A 24,234-nucleotide genomic window follows, 5' to 3' on the forward strand; every position below is an offset into this window, starting at 1 on the left:
TTATATTTTGACACTAACATAGACTGTGACTTTATCATATATGATTCACATGTTATAGAAATTCATACAATATAAATTGGTCTTAAATTCTTCAGGCAAAGGAATTTCAAAAAAACAAAAGGACAGAATGGTGGTTTCCAGGGCATGGGAGAGGTGGTGGGGTTGGGGAAATGTGATGACAGGGTACATAAGGTTTCAGTTATGCAGGATACATATGTTCTAAATATCTAATGTGTAGCATGCTGGCTATAGCATGTTGGCTAATACTGCATTACTACTTGTTATAGTTGAAATCTGTTAACAGGTAAGACCTTAAATGTTCTCACCACACCAAAAAATACATGAGCTGACGGATGTTAATTAGCTTGATTATGGAAATCACTGGACAATATACAGTATATGTTCATAAAAATCAGTTAATATAGACAATTTTTATATGTCAATTGTACCTCAATAATTATGGGGAGTGGAAAAATTCCAGGAAGGTTTCAATGTAATAGTGCAGCCTTAAAGAAAAAACCACAATACTTGAAATACTACCTCTGAGTCTCTTTGATTTCCTATAATCAAATGTAACTTACATTCTGCTTTGAATGAAATTCTAAAATCTCAAATAGACATTAAAATCTATAAACTATATATAATTTACTAAAAAGTTTTACCTGGCATCCTATAAAAAAGCCTTTTCCCATTTCCATCATTTGTCTGTAAATATCTACTGTCTGAGGACCAGTCCAGGTGAGTGATGAAACTAAGTGACCCAACACACTCGCCAACTTTTTTGTAACGCTGAGCAACTCCATAAATATCAACCGAGCTGTCATTGCAGCCAACAGCCAGGTAAGTTCCATCTGGGGAATATTTTAACTCGTGAATTGCTTCTTTCCTATCTTTAATATGTACAACTTCTGTCATATCTCTGTTAAAAAGAAAAAAATGAGACCATATGAACAAACATCACAAGAGAATTCTGTTTTCAAATGTGTCTAAAATGACTATGAGGCTGTATCAACTGTTTATAAACTACAAAATAAATGTAAATAAGTAGCATTAGTTCAGGAATAATTGTTTTGCTGAACGGAACTATATGGGAACAATATACATATGTCAGAAGTAGAGAAAATGGGGTGGGGCTGCGATGTGGCTCAGTGGTAGAGCACTGGCCTTGCATGCATGAGGCTCTGGGTTCTATCTCCAGTACCACAAGAAAAGAAGTAGAGAAAAATATCATTTTATAATTTAGGAAGTACTTGAAAGATTCCTACTAAGCATCTCAGTCATACGATAAAAGAAATAGATTTTTATGATGAATGTTCTTTGTAAATACGTACTGAGCTTAGAAAACTGTTTAGTTATAAACACTATAATTTTCAAACAAATTTCTATTATAAGGCAAATGTATAAAATTACATTAGAAAATAAAGGAAGTATAAAGGACATTATTCCAATAATACATTTGACTATATATGATATATATATCTGAATGTATATATATTTTTATAGCTACCACTATTTTTAATTCCACCTCTTCAACCTTAAAGAAAAAAAATCCTCCCTTGGGGATCTTGTCAATCAGCGAAGTTAAACTTTTTTTTTCAATGATGCCTTCTAAATGTGTTTCCAAAGTAACACAGGTACCGGTAGTAGCCATAAAAGTGGGTGAACACTTAGTTTAACACCACCAAGTTTCCAAGGTTGTGGAATTGGTGCGGAGGAAGGGATAGGGAAGAGGTAGGCAAGGACAGAGAAGAGGTAACGGGAAGTGAGAATTTATACTTCCAATTAGTCTCAGGGACTTTTTCCCATAGAAAATTTGCATCACTCATCTGAAATGTTCCAGGTAGATAATTTCAGAAACTGAAGTATTTTTCTCAGTTTTTAAAGTCTCTACATGGACAATTCAGAGCTCTGACACTCAGCTTGCTTTCAATAATATTAAATATGCACTTTGGTTTAGCATTAAGAATTTACACATAGACTTACCTTTCTGAGAGATGAATATAAAGTAATCATGATAAAATATGGTAACTGCTCAACAGGAATGTGTGAAACTCTATAAGAAATACCGAGAGAAGGGTTAAGACTAGACTAAAGACAGGGAGGAGCCAGGGAAGTATGAATCTGACTTAAGCATAAAACTTGAGGTGCTGGCTAAGTCTAAAAGAGGAGAGAATATTTTCCAGGAGGAGGACATAGGATGAGCCAAAGCAAGAAAGTATCCAAACGCGTGGTGCATACAAACAAAGGTGACTAACGTAACGTGGATACAAGAAGAGGCACGCAAGGTGGAAAATGATGAAGACAGAAACAGGGCAATCTGCGATGAATCTGATTTGTCGCCAGTTTGGGTTTTAGCATCATATTAATCATACAAAGAAAGACAAAAACTAGCCCTGAACTCCAAAAGGGGACCAAAACAAAAGAAAAAAACCCCCAGCATATGTGAGAATGTGCTAGCATTTTACCAGAAATTCATTTCTCCCTCTTCCTAGATTAAATTGCCCAGTCTCCTTAGTGGTTATTTTACCTAGGTGCCTCAGATCTCACTAAAGAGATGTGAGAAAAAACGATGTAAGTCATTTCCAAGCTATGCTTCTTTTAGGAAGTAGGCACACTCTCTTCAAACACTCTCACTTCTCACGCTGGCTAGATGTTTCTAAGATGATAGGCCTTAGGGACTGATGAACTACGACAAAATCAAAGAATCTGGGTCTTAGGAAAGGAAAGCCATTCACTGATTTCAAACTGTTCCTTGTGCAAGAATTAATACTCTTCAGTTGTATTTGAGCCACTATGAATCTAGGGGCCTTTTACTTATAGTAGTTAGAAATTACCATGACCAATATGATATTGGAACTAGAACTAGAAAAATAACCCCATGCTATATCTAAGATTGTAATATTTAAAGCCTTTGTACTTTTTAAAAAAAGCTTTCTTGATCACTTTTGCCTTAGCAAGATTCTCTTAAGGACAGATTCATATACCTCTACCCTTTCTATTGATTCTTGCCTTTAAGTTCTAATGCAATCTATATGGAGCAGGAGTTTTTAACAACTAAGATTTTATTTGATAGCTTTTTATGTTTCCTTTATTAAAGATACTATAACCCTCACAAACATTAGCAACATGCTTCTGGAAAACTTCAGAATTATTTTGGTATTTTTTAATAGTATTTTTGTTCTAAAGATTTAAGTGCACCCAATTAATGACAGAATTAAGTGTGTCACTTTGAAGATATCAATACATAATACAACAACCATTGTTAATTTCCTACAACTTTGTCTGTAACTCTGTATTGTTTGTATGGTTCTTATGCTATTTTGTAAATGGATGTTTGCTAATATGTTTTCCTTCTTTTATTTTTAAAATAAATTTTAAAAAAAGAATTAAGTGTGCCATGAATCTCTGGTTTTTCTGTCATACTCCTGTCCTCTGAATCACATACAGTATAAAACAGTGATGGAGAATGAGGTTCTGGCTGACTGACTGGTTTTTTAATACATTTTGTTGCTATGACTACCCTCTTTCATAAAGAAGTTTCTATGACAAATTTAAAGGGAAGATGCTATTAAGTGAACAATTGTTAATTTAAAAATTTTAGATGAAGACTTTTGGGAAACTAATATGTGGGTGCTATGATTTCTTTAAAAAGTAGAGTCCAAAGTCTGGGAATATTTAAATGTTAACAGTTTGTAACACATCATAAAGTAGAGATACATAGCATTGGTCAGAGAATGTAACAGAAGAATCATTCTTATTTAAGGGAGTCTGGGAAGACATTATTAGATGGAGTGGAATAGATACTCATGATGTCTAAACTGTATTCTGAGGAACAGATGGCCCTTGGTAAGTAATGCATGTATGTTCCAGCAGACAGAAAAGTATAAGAAAGAGCTCAATGCAAAAAATCATTCAAGTTCAGTTTAAGGAGGCCAGGTAATTACACTGATGTAAGAAAGGGGCTATAGTATGAGTTGAATCTGGTGAAGGAAGTTGAGGGAAAATTATTAAAGGCCTGTTAGTTCTTCTTAAGATAAGGCCCTAGTCTGTGAGTTTAACCCAAGGTAGAATCTTTAGAAAGATATCATGGCTTTGCCTTGGTTACACCAGTTTATATCTTAAGAATTAGTATGGAATGGGCTGGGGGTATAGCTCAGTAGAAGAGCTCTTGCCTAGCATGTGAAAGGCCCTGTGTTCAATCCCTAGCAGCACAAAAGAAAAAAAAAAGATTACGTTAGATTCTATCTCATGCTATGCTTCTCCAACCATAATACTGTATAACCACTCCTTGTGAGGGTACTGAGTACAGCTATACTAATGAATCTTGCCTTACTATATGGAGAATACAAAGTGAACCAAGAACAGGCAAGTTGAGAAGGATTAAGGTTACTTTGTAAGTTAAAAATTTACGCTTAAATTACAAAGGCATTTAACTGTCAGAATCATTATTCCAAGTACTCTATTATCAATGTTTAATTGTGTAAATAAATTACAGCCTTATTAGAGATAACATATTCACTCAGTTTGTGGCACACAGTAATTCAAAGGACAAATAAATGTATAACTGAAAGGACAGTTAATGTATAAAATAATAATAATCATAACTCTTTAATGCATATCAGCAATAAAATAGAACTCTGAGTTGTTTTACATACATTGTAAATTCTTGTAAAACCTCTATAAAATTAGCATTCCAATTCCAAAACTTCCAATACTTTCAGTTCTTGTAGACAAAAAATTGAAGCAGATTGCAAATATTGTTATTCATAACTAGTCTCCATGGATTTCTAACATAAAAAATTAAATAGCAGTCTCCAAAGAAATTAACCTATGAGAAAAATGAAGAACAAATGCTCAGTCTTGGATGATTTTGGTTAGAAAGAGTCTAGATTCACTGACCAAATCAATGGCAAAATTGTAACTCCCCTGAGAGCCTAACAGGAAAGTTTCATAATCTTTAATTTCACTCTAAGCAGCTATTGACATGACAAAACGAGACAATAAGGTATATTTATACGGATCTAGGAAAGAGGGTTTAATTAACACTCAAATTTTACATTGCACTTTAAAAGTTTAGTTTAGAAATTCCACTCATATAAGGCACTTAGATTATACCAATTCTATCATACAGACAGAGAGCAGACTGGTGGTTGTCAGAGGCTAGGGAAAGGAGGATAGAGAACTGATATTTAATAGGTGTAGAGTTTCAGTTTGGAAATGTGGAGAAATGTGTATCAGTGTGTGACAAGAGGCCCCAGCATGCCAGGACACCTAGGAGAAAGAGGCAGACAAAGAGAGGAATGCACAGAGTACAATGGAGGGACTTACTACAGAAGCAGAGTCCTGGGCAGCAGCAAGATCAAGTGGGTCTAGACATTGGGTCAGAAGGAGGGATATACACCCACCCACGCACAGACAAAAGTGACTTCACCCAAGCCAGAATGCACCTGGTTTATCCTAAACTAGTACCTGTATTTTAAGCTAGTCTTGGTATCTGGTTGTAAAGGTGCCAAGGTCTGGTTGTAAAGCTCCAGACAACATTGTAAGTCTGCATATTTATGGCATCTTGGAAAAACTGACTACAGTTATTCAGACTATTATGGTGGTTACGTTTCAAAATGGCAATAGTCATGTCAAGCTGAACCCATACAGAAAAATAAAAAAGGTCCGAAGATGGATTGTGGTGATAATGGTGCAACAATATGAATGTACTAAATGCCACTGCCTTTCACATTTAAAAACAGTTGAAAGGTAAATTTTATATTATCTATATTTACCACAATTTTAAAAATCAGTTTAAGAGAAAAATCATATCTCATCAAAACAACAAAACAACATATCTCAACAAAAACCTACACGTAAAAGAGGAGTTAGCACGTACAGAGGTTCAAAAGTATCAGAGCATATGATGTATCTGAAGTGAAAGAAATTTTGTATAGATGAAAGAGACTGAGGTATTAAGAAATTGGCTGGAGAGAGAAACTGCCACCCATGTACAGGATTATGAATTTCACCCTAAACAGAGTAGGACTCCTTCCTCATACTTTGTAAGGAAGAATGCAAATAAATGTGTTTAAAAAGGAATCACTATCAGTGAAGAGCAAAAAAGATCTACAGAGGAGGAGACTAGTTATTCCACCAATACAGTTAGGAGATGACAAAAGCCTACACAAGAGTACAGTGAGAAGGAAGGAAGGAAGGACATTTATTTGAGAGCTACTGAGGAACCAGACTCTCCAGAACAAGGGAGGCAAAGAGGGAAATGAATGGACCGCTTCTGAATTAAGCTACTGAATGGAGAATCACTGAGCTAGAGAAACCAGATTTCATTAATATGTCTGCTGGTGAGTATCTCTGGATCTGCAGCGAAATTTTAATGGTTGCACAGGATTCAAATTGGACGCACTCACCTACAATTCAACACCAGGTGTTAATTTTTAAAACAAACTCATTACATTGAATTACTCAAAGGAAGAGATGCAGGCATTGTCTCTCACAGCATAAAGATGCGAAGAATGACAACAAAAGACACCTACCCATTTTTTTTTTTTACACCCCCGGGGTTGTTTAATGCAGGGGCTTATTACTAAAAATTAATACCACCAAGGAAAGTCAGGGCCTAAATTTATAGCTCAAAAATTTATTAAGTTGTCTACTGAATTTTTTTTTTTTCCCGGTACTGGGGATTTGTGGATGTAGGGCCTTTGCACTAAGCTTCACATTGAACTACATCAATTTTCTCTATTTTTGAGACAAGGACTTGCTATGTTGCTCTGGCCAATTTACAATATTCTCAACTTCTAGAAAGGCAGTGGTCAAAATCCTCCTGCCTCAGTCTTCTAGAGTGCTAGGCTTACAAGCATGTGTCACTATGCCTGGCTCTACTAAGCATTCTTAACCCTTCAAACCAAGGTTTTTGAGTTTGTTGTTCTGACAAAGCTGTTCTTTTATAAATCTATTTTATATTTAAGGAGACAATATTTGAAACACATTTTAAGAATAGGATGAAAAATAAATGGGTGAAAAATGAGTATTACATATTGTACCTCACTGAACAGAAAACTACTGTTTCTACTTCTACCCTAATACCGTACCTTACTCTAAGTACAGTGAATGAACCGTCCTTCATTCCCAGCGCAAGATGGATCCCATCTACATTTACAGCTGCACAACGAATTGGTTCTTCCATATTACATCTTGCGATTAGTGCATGATCTACTAAGCTCCAAATCCTGGAAGATTTTTTAAAAAGAGTGTTAACTAATGTATACTTTCAAAATAATGATGAAGAAAAGCTTTTAGTTAAAATAATAATCACATTTCAAGTAAAATAAATTGAAATTTTAATTTCTGGCAAGAAATTATCACCTGGGAAAATAGAAATATTATTCATGCTTATATTGACGAAAGTATTTTTAAAAACAATACAATCACATTAATTTGTTCCAATCATTCATTTTAGTTAGATGATCTCTACCCTAATCAAAGGATGGTGGATGGATGGATATATATATATATATATATATATAATTACTATATATGGTCTTTGAAATTTGAAAGTACTCATATTCAGAATCTGTTCCAGCCTACAATGCTAGAAATCAGCAATGAAAGGATTAGAAAAGATGTACTATTTGAGAAATGAGGATTATACTTTCAAATAACACCGAGACAAAGACAAAATAGTAAAGTTAGTTAATATTTTTAAATAAGTTAACAAAACTTCTTCACATTAAAAGGAATATCTATATAATATCTGTATCTATATCTATATAGATATATATCAATCAACCAATCAATCACACTGAAGATTTAACCCAGGGTCTTCACATTGAACTACCTTGGCTATTTCATACCTTGACTAATTTCATACCTTGGCTAATTCATCAATTGTGGCAAAAATTTATTATTTTTATTTTTTATTTATTTATTTATTTTTTATATATTTTTAAATATTATTTTTATTATCAGTACATATTCATCATATTAAAAAGGAGGAACAAGAGAAGAGTGAACTTTAAATATTGCATTTTAAAAGTGCTAGTGGAATGTAGATCATGCTGTTAATTAGACAGCAAAGCATTATTTATTAATTATTATATAGCTGTGTTAAAAGAATGTGAATATACATTAATATTACTAGACTAAACATTTATTATCAACAGCTAAGTTACGTAGAAATATTATAGGCAGTTGGACAGGGCTAGGCCCTAGAAGCAGTCCGTACAGGAGATAAGAACACATTACAAATGCAGCTGGAGGCACCCTGGTTGAAGGCCAGGCCTCAAGATACAGATGGAATGATGTAGCAGCTAAAGAAATGTGTCCAGAGAAAGCACACTTGCTTCAGAGTTGGCCCTTTAATAAGAATAGTTGCTCAGAGATTTAAGAATATTGGGAGCAAGACCAATAAGTAATTTAAATTCTTAGCCATAACACAGTCATTTGGAAGGACTGTAAAACCGCTGAATTTATTATATTAGGTCCTGGGAAAGGCCTAAGAATTTGCACTTCTTATTTTTTGTTGTTGTTGGTTTTTTTTGTTTTTGTTTTTCTTCCGGTACCAGGAATTGAACTCATGACCTTGCACTTGTCAGGCAGGAGCTGTGCTGCTGAGCTAAATCTCCAGCCCCTGCACTTCTTATAAATTCCTTTGTAATTCTGATGGAAGTCCAAGAACCACTCTTTGAGAACTATTATAGACAAAGTGCTATTTCTTTAATATGCACAGATATTATTAGAGTCTATTTTAAGTCAATTAGAGAAAAAGACCAATGAATTCATAAAAATTAGGCAAAGACTTTTCTGGTCACAGAAAAGGGAATACAAATGTCCTCCAAACATATGAAAACATATTCAACAGCATTTAATAGGTGAGAAATACATAGCTTCCAAACATAAAAAATCATTTTTTATCTTTTTGGGCAAGGGTTTGGGAAAATAGGCACTGTCATATGTTGATAGGTGTGTAAATTTTTGCTGTTCTGTGTAAGGTATTTAGCTGCCAATTTTAAAGTGCATTTAAATACTAATAAGAATTTATTTAAATACTAATTTAATTACTAATTTATTTAAATACTAATAAGAATTTATCATAGAGATAGTCATATATATACTTTTACAAAATGACATAAGTACAATGCTATTCATTGAAAATGCTGTATTTATTAAGACACAAAACTGCAAGAAACTAAATTTCTATCAGAAATGGCTAGCTCAACAAATTGCAATATATCCAATAGCTATTAAAATGTATAGGTAGCTCTGTATATTCTAATATGAAACAAACTATATTTTTCAGAGAAAAACATTTTTTTATTAATTCTATCAATTTTAAGTACCTATTATGTTCATTTGATATACTATAAGCTCTAAAATTTAACCCTAAGTATTTTTTCAATTTTATCTAAGGACGAATTTCAGCCTATGCAGTGACTTTGTAATTTGCTTACCTGACTGAACGATCATCACTTCCTGTCACAGCCAAAGGTTTATTGGGATGGACAGCAAGTGCCCAAAGTTCACCTTCACAGTGTCCTTGCATAATTAGGAAAGGTTTATTTCTTTCATGTACCACAATTTCAAAAATTTCACTATCCTGCGTTCCAACTAAAATGTGGTCACCTCGCCAACAAACACTCCTCACAGACAAACCTAGTAAAAAATGCATTTAATGTCAATAATTGTATTAAATATCAATGTTGTAATAATATCATGCCAGACTGCCTAATTCAAAATTAAACCTTGTACTTTTCATACCTTGGATGTTAAGATAGGAGAAATGCTCAAGTCCTTATTCTGCACTCTCTTCTTCAATATTCTATGTTGTTTTCTACATGGAATATTTCTTTTTATACAGCCATTTCTACCCATCCTTCAAGATATACACCCTCTTCTTCCCTGTTAGACAACTACCAATAATCTAACTCCTTAGCCAATGTTTAATAGCATTTACAGTCTCTTTCAATAAATTATTATACAGGAACTTTACATAATTGTATTTTTCTTTTGTAAAACTGTGACTTTTTGCTTATCTATATTTCATTTCTTCACTCTTTCATAAACAGATTCAGAAGAGAGATTTTTACTTTTTCTGCAAACTCCACAATTCCTTTTGCAACCTTAGTAAAGCTGTTTTTCTGTTTCTCGTTTGTAAAATATGGCAAATATAACAGTTACTATATACTGCACAGTATTTTTGTGGTAATCAAATCTTTCAAGCATCAAAGAAAGAGTAAAATAGAACAGCAATAGATAGGAAGTAGGGAGAAATTCCAAAAACACAAGTTCCTTTGTCTAAAAGATATTTCAATATATACGCTAATTGGTTTCATTTATACGACTAGCTTATCTCAGTTTGTTGAAAAGAAAGTTTTGTGTTATTATCTGTTTGTTTCTTTATTGTAAAGATCTTTTTGGCTTATGTGTTGTAGTTTGAAGATAAAGATAATGATACACTGTGTAATAACTAGTGTTATTCTTTTATTACTTGATTGTTAAATTTTGTCTTCATTTTCATAAAATAAAAAATTATTTTGTAAGCTTCAAAATATTATAATGTTCAACATAATATAAAGAGATAACTAAATAATTATCCCAAGGCTGTGCACCTACCAAGTGACTAAAATACAGTTTAAACAAACACCAATGAAACTTCTAATCTGAGGCTTACAACAGCACTTTAGCAAATGTTACGTTAAATTTTATTATTGAAGATCTTGTATTTTAAGTTCCCAAAAGGAAAAAAAAAATCCCCCAATTGCTTACAAATTGGATGAAAGAAAACATACCTATGCACATTTAAATCACCAATATACTTTATTTGCAACAGTTTCCTTGGTAGTTTTGTTTAGCATTCTAATCATGAAGTATTTTCAAAATCCAAGGTTAACAAAGTGCCTGACACATCTCACGTTATAACAGGTATTAGATATATAAAAGAATCTGTCATAAAAATGAACCCAAACTTTCTACAGGCAAAATTCCTCTTCAACAGCCTTCAAATAAAATGTATACAGTGTGAAAGGCAAATCAAAGTATTATTTATATTTTCAAAACACATAGTTATGTTTAGCAAAAGAAAGAAATAATCCTTGGTATGTTTAGAATTTGCCTAGTAATGAGGCATTTGTTTTATTATTACCTTTGTATCCCTGATCTGTTTCCCTGAGATCAATCACAGTAATTGGTTTAAAAGTTAAATCCCAAAGACGAATACAGCCATCTCTGCCACCAGTAGCAAAGCCTTCTTCACAAGCATTCATGCTAAAAATTCCTGCCTAGATGAGGAAATAAAGTAACAATATAAGCTTCTTAAAAACACCTAGCATATAAAGCTAGAAATTCACTTAAAAATATTTTGATATGACATATGAATAAATGAGTATCAGAAAACACACACAAAAAATCTAGAAATATGTCCTTAGGAACTTAATATGTAGGTAAAGTGGTACTTGATGAGATGCTAACTTTAAATACTATACATATAAATGAATTATAGAGGACTAAGTTCTAAACATAACCATAAAAAAAATAGAAAAAATGAGAACAACACTCATTGGACTTTGGTACAAAGAGCCCTTCCCAGTCCTCCTCATGGCCCAGGGAGTTTATACTTGTTATCCCATGAAAAGTTACGGGAACTCTAGAGAATTAATTCCAATCTACCACTTCCAGTGCATCCCATGGTGAGAATAGACACTAAAGCATATTTGTACTTATGGGAAGCCAAGGGGTCCTAAGTCCAGAAATGATGATGGCTATCTGGAACAAAGGCCTCCACCCAGGACTGAATCCAGATTTTATTCATTTGTGAAGACGGGAGTGGCTTGAGGATGAATGACTGTGAGAGTGGTGGGAAATACGTGAGTGCCATGAGCAGGGGGTCAGGGAAACACGCCTGCCATCTCCAAAGATTACTATTAGCACCTCGGCTAGACCGATATGCATTGCTTAAGGCCAACTGAAGGGATAAGGAAAAGTTGTAGCCAGATCAATACATATCAATATATGGAAACAGGGTCAGGCTCAGCTAAAACGGAGGCAATTACTCCTCTTTTAAGGAGAGTTGCCTAGGAGGTCCTCCACACTTTGGGTTGTAAGATCTTTTCATGCATGGCATAAAAACTACAAGGCATAAAGGAAAGGTTTTAAACTTCAGCATATGAAAAAAGATATCACTAAGAAAGACAAATTATGGAATATTTGCAATGTGTACAACTGAAAAGGGAACTATCACCAGCATACAAATGAAGAAAAACAATTCAACAATATAACCAACCCAAAAATCAAAAAAGAGCAAAGGATTTTTTAAAAAGCCAATTAATAGAAAAGTAAGTAAATAAGTGAAATTTCACATATAGACAGGAAACACAATTCACCCAAGAAGGTACCACTTTTCCGAGAAGATAAGCAACACTGGTCGCATTCTGTGCTGATGAATATGACGGTAAATGAGCATTTTTATATACTGACGGTGACAATGTGAATTGCCACATCTTTTGTGGAAAATAATCTGGTATTTTTAGTCTGCAAGCATTTTGCTTAGAGCAAGTCATTTATAAACGGTATTTTGATATACTCAGGAATTTTCTACTTGAAGATCTCACTGTTAGCAAGGCAGCAGCTTTGTGCTTTCTAGTTCTCTTCACTTTATGAGGAAGGATCTGCTGGCTAAAGAGCTCAAATAAACATTCAAAATGTTAAAAACAAATAGTTCTTATTTAGTAACTTATTTATATAAAAATCTCATAAAGTACAAAAATCCCTTTGCCACTCAATGAATCAATGTTGTATTTTTCTAGACCTGGATCCAAACTGCCCACTGGCAAATTAGTCTTAAAAAAAAAACTAGCTTTATTTTACAGCAGTTAATCTTAAGGTTGACATCACAATATTTTAACGCTACTCTGACAAAGACAGTGTTAACGCAATGGTTTTAACATATTAATTATACTAATTTAACAAATATCCATGAGTGTTAACTGCATAATTTTTCTAACAGAAAAACTGAAAACAAATTCATGCAGTTAAATAACATTTTCTGAGAAATAGGACTGATTAGAAACAGTATGCTATACTACACTGTGTAGCCTGCTATTCTAAGACAAGAAAGTATGCCAGCTTGTGTCTACATGGCCCCCAAAGCCTCATGCAGCCACAGGTGGGGCTTTTGAGAGGTGGCTGGATCTAGAGTGTGTGAAGCTGGGATTAAGCGTGTGTGGTTACTAAATTAATCCACTGATTAGTCTGGCAGAGTTCTGGGTGTGGGTAATGGGAAGGCCCACCCTAGATATGATGGAATATAAAGGACAGAAAGAGGGCTGCTGCTGTTGCTTGCTACTTCAATGCTTCTTCACTGTTTCACTGCATGGCTGCCTCTGCCCGCCCCGAACTGTTTCTCCTCTGCGACGTCCCTCTGCCATGTGCCAACCTGCCTTGGAGAAAACCAACTATGGACTGAAACCGCTACAAACTGTGAGCCAAATAAACCTTTCCTCTTTTAACTTTGGGTGCCAGGTATTTTGTCTTGGCAACAAGCAAAGTAACTAAGATAGAAGGTTAAGTACTTAGTATTTAAAAGTATTGAAATACACTTACAGTATGGGCTCCTTGAATTGTTCGTACAAGATTGACCCCCTTCCAGACATATATATCTCCATTGAGTGCACCAGAATATGTTAACTCATCTCGAGCGCAGGCTAAGCACAATATTGTCTGAAGGTCACCTGTTTTACCAAAAACCCCTCGTTTTGGGGTCAGAGCATTTCCACATAAACTCCAAAACTGGAAAGTATATAGCATAAAAAACAGATAACTAAAAATAACAGATAACTAAAAATTTCTAATACTTCAATGCTATATCAGAATAGCAGACTAGAAGTTACCTAAGAAATTGCTTTATGATACAATAGCATTCAATGTTCACATCCTCATTCTAAGGTTGCCAAAAGCTATGTAACTGCAGGTAAATCACTGGTTTCAATCCTTATCTGTAAGAATAAGGGGGTTGAACTAGATTATTTTAAAAATATACTATGCTTTCCTTAGATTTCTAAAAAACAACTTCTTGAAAGAGATAAAATGTCATGAATGAGTTAGCAATGAAAATGAAGGTAAGACACCATGTTCTAAAAGGAAAAATGACCAACTCTAATGTTTAATCTCTAATGGAAACTAAAAGTGGAGAGGGACAGACTGTATGTTGCTCTTATTGATATTTTTAAAAGCTGAGCAATTTCCTTTTGTAAAGTTTAAAAATGAGACAGACACCAATTTAGAATGATTTGTTCATCAATTAGAGAAGATAGAGAAGTCAAGTATAAATCTTTGGAACTACAGAGTTTGCTCTATATTAGGTGGACTTCAGTAAATTTTTATAGGGTGCAGAGAGAAATTTCTTGTTTTAAATTAGACAGGGCAGGGGCATATATATTAAATAATTATGTATAAATTAATTAGGTTGAGAGAATAAATTTAACTTTTTTTCTTTTTTTTTTTTCAGTACTGGAGATTGAACCCAGGATCTATACACTAAACTACATCCCTAGTCCTTTCCTTAAAATTCTGAGACAGCTGGACTCAAACTTGTAAGCCTCCTGCCTTAGCTTGGCAGAGTACTGGGATCACAGTTATACAACTCCCTCCATGCCTAGTAAATTTAACTTTGTAGTAAGTAAATTACTATTTAAAATGATATAATATTAATATTATATTTTAAAGCCCTAAGCCTAAAAGAACAAACACTATAACATTTATCCATTCAAATAATTAGTACTTTACTGAATTAAATTTTGTTTTGCTTTTTCATTTGTTTGCTCTAAAAAAGCCCTAAAAATGTAACTTGTAGCTTTATTTACAATATAAATCACCAGTAAGATTTTTTTATTCATAACTAGCCAATCATTTATTAGGATATATATGTGTATATGTATATACACACACATATATGTATATATGTATATATCTGTCAAGCATCATCTTCCTCTCAAAGATAAGACAACAATCTCTATCTTCACAGTGTTTACATAATGTGCCTTAAAGCCTAGCATAGTGCCTTTGCTACTTAATAGTTACTGAAAAGATAAAGATTTAATATTACTCATTCAACAAACTAACACCAGAATATAAAAAACAGAATTGCAGCAGCAGTTAATGCTGCCATAGACACAGTAGGAATTAACTGTTTTCAGAAACTCTTAGACACGACAGAGTAAGAAAAGCAAGTATGTGCCATTTGCACCAGTGACTTATATTAGTCACAAGATGAATATCACCACTAATTTTATGGGCTTCAAATCCTCAAGTATAATTTTAAAACAAAACCTATAGCTTCTGTAGATCAGAAAGCTGACCCTGTGCCAGGCACTGAATTATGTTGTCTTTTTAATCATCAACTCTTCAAGGATAAGAGCAGTCAGTTTTAAGATTTGACAAAAGCTCAAATAGGTTAAATAACTCATCCAAGTTAAACATACTTGTAAGTAAGTGGCAGACCACCTTCACCTATGATGCTTCTACATGCCATTCTTGCTCTGTGAATAAAAGGCTTCTTGTTTGTTTGGCTACCTAATATTACCTTTTACTCTGTAAGTGAGATATGAAGAAACAAGATGAACACAATGAATCCTACCTCACTAGACTATAAATTCCTTTACTGAGAGTGGTTACTTAATTCTTATTCACATCTATATCCCTTACAATGTTTCAAAGTAACTACACAATAAATATTTGTTAAGACTGAACATACAAACATTGAAGTGGACATTTAAAAAATAAATACTGTCAAGTTTCTAAAACTATCCTAAATTATTACTAGTGTAATATATAGTTAAATAGCAGAAAATGAAATTAAACAGGATTATTATAAAACAAAACCCTTTTAGTACCTTGATATGTTTTACACCACAGCTGACAAGTTTATTTGGCTGGTACAAATCCCAAGAAATATCAAATATCTGTAAACAAATTGAATTCATGGTTAAAATATTTATTTCCATAATCTCTTAAAATTCCTGTCCAAAATCAACCACAGCTCTCAATAAAAACCCCACATTTCAAAATCTTATGAAAAACAAAAATAAGGAAGAATAACTTAGTGCAACAATTAGTAGAATGAAATATTTAACACTTCTATGTATATATATATGTATATATATATATATATATATTTTTTTTTTTTTTTTTTTTTTTTGGTACTCTTGCTATGCAGTTCAGTGTGGCTTTGAATCCACTATGAGCCCAGGCTGGTCTCCAACTCATAGTGGTCCTCTTGCATCAGCCATCCCAAGAACTGGGATTACAGGCATGTGCCACCATACCCAGCTAATTTCTAAAATAATTTGGCCTATAAACAGCTAGAATAATTTCGGGCCAGGGATATAGCTCAGTGGCAAAGTGCCTGTCTGGCAAGCACAAGGTCCTGAGTTTGATTCCCAGTACTAACTAACTAAGTAAATAAATAAAAGTTCAACTGAGAGTATCAGATAGATACCTGCATAATTTTTACAGGGCAAGAGTCTAAGTGGAACATACACAACATGAGTAGAGCTAGAAATAATATTTATATAGCTTTCCATCACAGAAGACTTTCACAAAGGTACAAAACAGTTTTCATAGTTTTTTTTTTTAAGCTTCCTTACTGTTTATGGGCCAAACAAAATTAACTTACACATACACACTTAATATTTTGGAGATCCCAGGCTTGGTTCATACTAAGATCCCATAAATCCTAATACATACAAAGTATTTTATGATAAACAAAAACTCAGATGAAAGAAAATATGCATTAGAAATACATGATTGAAAAATAAGTAAAAAGAAAAACTAACATTTAAAAAATAATTCATTTGTTCAGCTATCTGGCAGTCTTCACCATGTTTCCTTGATCCTTGTATAATCTAACCTAAGGTGTTTACCATGTCTAAAAGAGTGACTCTTCAGTAATGAAGAAAAAAATACTTCTTATAACTTGATGTTTAACAACGCATCATAAAAGAGATTCAATGAAAAACACCATACAACTTTAAAATACTAACCCAAAATACTTTAAAAATTCTAATACTTTTTAAAATAGTTGGCTTATTTACTAAATTCAAAGTACTAAGTTGTGAAATGCCTTATTTTCAGTAAAACAGAATACAGAACTATCATCTAAAATGTCCCACAGATGGTGCTTTCAGAAGGTGGCTGGAATGGGGGGATTACTTTATTCATCAGGTAATTAATCCACAGTTGAATGCAGTGTTAGGAGCTGAGGCCCAGTTAAAAGTTGGGTCATGGTGGGTGTGCCTGGGAGGGTAGATCTATAGTTCTGGCTCATCCCTCCCTCTCTGGCTCCTGGCTGCCATGGTTTGCATAGCTTTCCTTGGCCACGCCCTTCCACCATGCCATTTCTGCCTTTGAGCCAGACAACAATGACTGAACCCTCTCAAGCTGTGAGACAAAATACACTGGGGGTGTCAGGTACTTTGACCTAGGAACAGGAAAGCTTATTAACAAAAAGCTGTCTGAGAAAACATGTGTACACATTTTATAATTATCTAAATTGTAAATGTGTAAGACTGTATAACAGGCTTTAGAGGCTGCTGAAAATATACACAGAATTTTCTGTGTAACTTTTATCAATTCATAATTCTTACAAAATAGAATAATTGATTTTGCCTCTGTTTTGGTTTGAGTTAGGATTTTACTACACACACTCAACAATTAGACATTTTTAAGAGCTTATAAAATTGTTTTATCTATGTTCACAAAAACAGTATAATATTTAATGGAAACACTGATTACATTTTCTTTATTAATCCTATATAACTAAGCACAAAGAATATATATATTTTAACAAAGTCCCAAAGTAAAAAATGTTAGATCTCTAAAAAAAATTGTAGCAATATATTATTTTTCTGCACTGTTGGGGATCGAATATAGAGCCTTGAGCATACTAGGCAAGCACTCTACCACACACATTTGCAGTCCACAGTAATAAAAGACATGTACACCAACTAAACACACCCGAGATACAAACCATTAAATTTTAAAAATCAACATTTGAATAATGGATGTTTGCATGTGTCCAAACTCAAACTGCACATACTATGTACAGTCTTTTATATGTAAATTACCATTCAATAAAGATGCTGGAAAAACCCAGAAAATGTATTGTTTGTACTGAATCACTGGGTTAAAAGTTTTCTGCTAATACTATACGCATTGAGCCATGTTTCTGAGTCTCACAATTCTACAATTTTTAAAATACTGTTTTAAACAGCTTTACTGAGATATAATTCCACATTAAATTATTTACCCAATTAAAGTGTACAACCCAATGGTTCTTAGTATGCTCACAGAACTATACAACCATTACTACAATCAGTTTTAGAACATTTCATCATCTAAGAAAGACACTGGTAACTGCTGGTAGTCATTCTCATCCTTTCCTCTCCTCCATAATTGCATAATTTTGTACAAAGTGTAAAATTTTAATCTGGCAATAACAAAATACAGAAGAGTAAAATTCCCAGAACTTTTCTTTGGCCTTTTCCTGCCCAACAGTCACACACATTCCCAAAGGAAAATACTTACTCGATCTGTGTGACCAGGAGCCATAGACAACACTTTCCCCCTTTTCCAGTCCCAAACACAAACTGCATTCTTTGAATCCAGTCCAACAGAAACCAAGCGCTGCAGTATGTCCAAACAGTCCAGAAGGGAATAAAAAGGAAAACAAATCAAAGAACAACCAGATTACAAATGGCAAATAAATTCTATTCATGAATTGTATAAACCTAAAAACTTATACATCTGTACTTTATAGATATCACAGATAAGGTAGATGTATTTCATCTTATTAAAACTTGCACATACATACATACATATATACTGTTTCTTCCCTAAGAAACAAGATTTCTAATAGTAGGATTGACAAAAAATCCTAAATATAACTCCTGCCAAAAATAAAAAATACTAGATAAATGTAAATACATGTTTTTAAATGTACTGCTGAGGTGTCAAGGAATTAAGAAAATGAAAACACAAACAAATTTCCTGTACAAATCCTAAAGGATAAGAGACCACATACATAGGTATGAGATGAATCCTGAACTCCTCACTTTTATCCTGTGGGTTGAAGAGGAATAGGTGATAAAGTCTAGAACCTACTCCAGGTGAGACCTTAAAATTGCAGATCTCTGACAAAAAGCAATGAACCCCTAATAGTACGGCACAACGCAAAATAACCCCTTAAAGAAAGAGGGGTGACAATGCATGACAGGGAAAAAAAAATCACCTCAGCAGTTATAACCAGAAGCAATGTTCACATTGTTGTATGACCTTAATTTGCAGTGGTCACAAATCTCTCCAGTGTGAGTTTGCATTCAGAGTGGTCCTACGGACTGACTGTGTCTTCAATCAATTTTGACCAAATGGCATAGGCAAACAGAAATTTTGTAGAGCAATGTAACTTTCAAATCATTCCTTAAAGAATTCTTACAGGTAGAAATTTAATAAAAATAAGTTTTAAAAAAATGAAATAAAAAATCCTCCACAAACACAAAAAGAGACTGTGAGAATCAGTAGGTCACAACAACAAAATTAGTCTTGCAAAATACATCAGATATTGGAATTATAAAAACAATGTGAAATAAAAATGTAAGTAGAGAAATCAAATTAAGGCTTCACAGTAGTTGAATATGAACAAAGAATAGGAATCTATGAAATATATCCAAGATGTGAAGAAGTGTACAGAATTTCTAGAAATGAAAAATAAGGCCACCAGTGGTGGTACACCCCTGTAATCCCAGCCCTTGGGAGGCTGAGGCAGGAGGGTCCCTGAGTTTGAGGCCAGCCTTGGGTATATAAGTGAGTTCAAGGCCAGCCTGAATTATGCAGCGAGACCCTGTCTCAAAAAAAAAAAAAAAAAAAAGAAAAGAAAAATAAAATACATGAATGAGAGAAGGTAAGAAACATGAAAAGATGACACTGTAGTCAATAAGAATTATTATCCCCTGCCACAAATATATAAAAAACTGTAGAAAATATATGAAACAAATATGTTCAGATATTTGTAACAGGAAATAAAGCACTATGAACTCTAAAAGAGGGTTAAACAAATGAGTCCTACAAATGCCTCAGGCTTTCATTAGGATGCAATTTCCAGATAAAGGCACATAAAGGTGGAACCCACTAGAACCCAGCAGACTTGCAGTTTTAAAGACAGAGCCTAGAGTTCAGCGAAGCCAAGATGGCTAGAATTTCCAGAGCAGAGAATGAGCTCCAGGGACTTTGTCTACAGGTGAGACTTGGAAACACTATTCTCTGCATGCATAGAGCAAAATCCATGAGGCCATAAAAAGAAAAAATTCTAGAAAATAAGTACTAAAGGGGGAACCACAGCCAATTTTAAGATCGTGAGGGCTAGAAATCGTCCAAATTCCCGACAGTCAGAATGGAGACACCTCTTTGAACTCACTGTGTATTAATTATCCCAGGAGCATCACTCCAGACCCACGAGGGATTTTCTTAACTTCAAGAACACTGTTCAAATGTTGTAAAGGGACACAATGAAATACAGAATTGAAATATAACATACACAATCTCTAGCATCTAATGAAGAAATTACTGGCATGTGCAGAAACAAAAACAATTGCCGGGGGTGGGTAAAATCAGTCAACAGAAACAAACCAACCCATAAGTTATGGAGATGACTGAAATTAGAGGAGTCACTATAATGAAAATGTTGTAGAAGTTCAAGAATTACCTTAACACACAGCTACAAATGATAAACAGAAAAGTGAGATCTAAAAGAAGAATAAAGCCAGATGTGGTGGTGCACACCTATAATCTTAGCCCTGGGGAACAGGAGACAAACGAGAAGGAAAAAGGAGGGAAGGGGGAAGAAAGAGGTGGAAGTCCAAGGAGTAGGGGTAGTGGGACAGGAAGAGGGCGAGAAGATGATGGGGGAAAAAGAGGAGAAGGAGGAGGAGAAAGAGGAAGAAAGAAGAAATAAAACTTGTAAAAATAAATTGTGCATTATTTGAAATGAAAATTCAGTTCAGCTGGGTGTGGTGGTGCATGCCTGTAATCCCAGCACTTGAGAGGTTGAGGCAGGAGGACTGCTGAGTTTGAGGTCAGCCTAGTGAGTTCAAGGCCAGCCTGTACTGCATAGCTAGAGCCTGCCTCAAAAAAAAAGTAAAAAAAAAAAAGTCACGTCAAAGAATTAAAAGCAAGTTAGACAATGATGAAAAGATAAATGAATTTGAAGACACAGCAAGAGAAACTACTGAAAATAAAACACAGGAAGACAAAGGAAAAAAGAATTTACAGAGCCTCAGTTACCTCTTTGTCTAACATGTAACTATAGCTCAAAAAAGAAAAGAACAAGGAAAAGAATATAAAAACCAACTAACTAGCCAAAAATGTTCTAAATGCAATGAAAATCACAAACCCACACATATAAGATACTAAAAAAACCCCAAGATGAATTATCAATCACACTCCAAGACACATGACATGCCAGGTATCAACAAAACTGCCAAGACAAGTACTAAGACCAGTATGATATTGTACACCTGTAATCCCAACTGCTTTGGAGGCTGAGGCAAAAGAATCACAAGATTGAGGTCAGCCTGGGAAACTGAACAAGACTGTCTCAAAATTAAAAATAAGGACTGGGAATGTAGGTCATTGTGAGGCCCTGGATTCAATGACCAGAATATCTTTCTCACACACAAAATCTTAAAAGCAGTCAGACCAAAAAACAACCCCCCCAATTAAAAAACAAAACAAAACAAAAAACCCAGCAACTTTCGTATTAAAGAACAAAGATTAAAAAATTATTCCAGTTTTCTCATCAGAAGCCACATAAGTCAGAAGACATTGGACAACCTCTCTGAAATGTTGAGGGGGGAGAAAAGCCAACACAGAACTGTGTACCTAGCAAAAATGTTTTTTGAAAATTGAGTCAAAGCAGTCTTTTTCAAATAGACAAAAGCTGGGAAGCCAGGTGCAGTGGCATGTACATGCAGTCCCAGCTACTGTACTTGGGAGACTGAAGCAGGAGGATTGTTTGCACCCAGGAGTTTGAGGACAGACTGGGCAACACTGCAAGGCTCCACCTCTAAAAAGAAAAAAAAAAAAAAAGCTGAGAGAACGCATCACTGGAAAAGATGCTCATGAAATACAACAGTAAAAGTTTTACTGGGCAGAAGAAAAATGATACAAATAGGAACAATTTACACATATGCATAAAAGCCCCAATGGTAAATATATAAATAAAACTTTTCTTATTTAAAAATTTCTTCTAAAACTCTTTCAGGCAAAAATAACAATAGTTACTATGTGGTTTACCAAATATGTACAATTAAAATCAGTGATAATAAAAGCCCAACATACAGGAGAAGAGAAAGGAAACAGCAACATATATTTTTCAATTTTCTTTGTCAGTGAATATAAAACTTCAGGAAAATCACAAATTTTGGATCACAAAGTATCAACAAATTACATAAAATTAAAATACAGAGTACTCTATGTACCCTGATAAGGAATTAAACTTATCCAGAAAATCCCCAAATATTTAAAAATTATATTCTAAATAACTGAAGTACCAAAGAAGGAATCACAGAAAAAATGTGAGGAACAATACAAAACACATTGAAAACTACTGGTTTAGAGCAAGGGTCAGCTATCTACAATCTACAGGGTGAATCCTGCCTGTATTTTATTTCGTAAGTCAAGTTTTACTGGAATACAGCCATGCTCACTTTTTTTTTTTTTTTTTTTGCACATTGTGACTGCTTTCATACTACAGAGTGGAGATGAGCAGCTACAACAAAGACCATAAGGCCCACAAAACTTAAACTATTTACTGCTTATTATAAAAAGTTTGCCAAACTCTGGTTTAGAGCATGATTCAGGTACCAGACTACTTAGGTTTGAACACCATGCCTTCCTAGCTACGTGACACTGGGCAGTGATCTAGCCTCTCTGTACCCTACTTTCCTCACCCATAAAATGGAGATAATAAAAATACCTCAGAGGGATGAATAGAAACTTAATGTATACTATACATAGAAAAGTGAGAAGAGTGCCTAGCATATGGTTAATGTTAAATAAATGGTTGTTATCATCATTATTACTCTTAGGATATCACTGCCATAATTCACTTTCAGAATCCATGCACTCTACTTATCCAAATGAGAAATGCCATTTAGTAATCAATTAGAAAGTTTCTGCAAAGTAGGCTTACTATTTAAGCCACGAAGGCAAAATGAACAGTTTAAAAAGATTAAAAATAGAAAAAAGATTCAAAATACAGTTTGCCAGCCAGGTATGATGGTACAATCACGGCACTTGGGAGGCTACAGCAGAAGGATCATTACAAGTGTGAGGCCCACCTGGACTACACAGTGAGTTTAAAACTAGCCTCAACTACACAGCAAGACCCTGTCTCTAAAAAAACCAACCTCCCCGCTCCAAAAAACAGAAAGAAAGAAAAAGAAAAACCACCAGAACACAGTTTGTCACGATTCTCCATCAAATCAAGCTAGTGGAAAGTCCAGAGAACAAGAGATGATGATTTATTCTTTTTGAGACTCTAATTAGGAACAAGAGGATATGAGCAAATATCTAACTAGAACAAAGATATCTACCTCTTGTTGTAGCACAGAATATAGAGATTAAAAATTTTACAAGACCAATATAAAGCGAGGAATAGTCCTGTTATGGTTTGTGTCTGCATGTTCCCCCAAATCCTCATGCAGTCATGGGGTGGGCTTCTAGATTTTTGATTGATCCATAGTTCAATGCTGGGATTATAGGTGTGAGTGATACATGTGCCCCTGGGGTGGGTAGTTTTCATACAATATAGGGAGGGAAAGAGCCTTGCTCTTTGCCACTCCTCCCTTTTTGTTCTTGCTGCTTTTGCTGTTTTTCACCACCAAGAATGGTTGCCCTGTGCCATGTGCCACCCTGCCTTGGAGCCAGCTCAGTATGGACTGAAACCTCCACAAACTGTGAGCTAAATAAACCTTTCCTTCCTTAATTTTGGGCGTTGGGTATTTTATCTCAGCAATGAGAGAAAAGTAACCAAGACAAGTCCTTTCTAATAATGCCTCTTCTTTCTGTCTCAGCTCATTGTATACACACAGCAAAACTATAACTCCATGTATCCAAGCATATACAGGGTAAAGGCCTTGGGTTCAATTCCTAGGACTGAAAAAGAAAAAAGCTTTGAAGTATTTA

General features: G+C 34.3%; 1 protein-coding gene across 1 annotated transcript in view; it reads right to left on the reverse strand.

Moving 5' to 3' along the window:
- Eml5 (echinoderm microtubule associated protein like 5) overlaps positions 1-24,234 on the reverse strand; it is a gene marked incomplete at its 5' end in the record, with an annotated part of 141,087 nt that overhangs the window by 99,374 nt on the left and 17,479 nt on the right. Inside the window, 7 exon segments of the mRNA XM_013517167.1 lie at positions 663-919; positions 7,095-7,232; positions 9,453-9,654; positions 11,144-11,279; positions 13,600-13,785; positions 15,888-15,956; positions 18,580-18,678. Coding sequence (XP_013372621.1) covers positions 663-919; positions 7,095-7,232; positions 9,453-9,654; positions 11,144-11,279; positions 13,600-13,785; positions 15,888-15,956; positions 18,580-18,678 — 1,087 coding nt within the window.

Source organism: Chinchilla lanigera, unplaced genomic scaffold (genome assembly GCF_000276665.1).
Source record: "Chinchilla lanigera isolate Chin_1 unplaced genomic scaffold, ChiLan1.0 scaffold00037, whole genome shotgun sequence".
Classification (NCBI taxonomy): domain Eukaryota; kingdom Metazoa; phylum Chordata; class Mammalia; order Rodentia; family Chinchillidae; genus Chinchilla; species Chinchilla lanigera.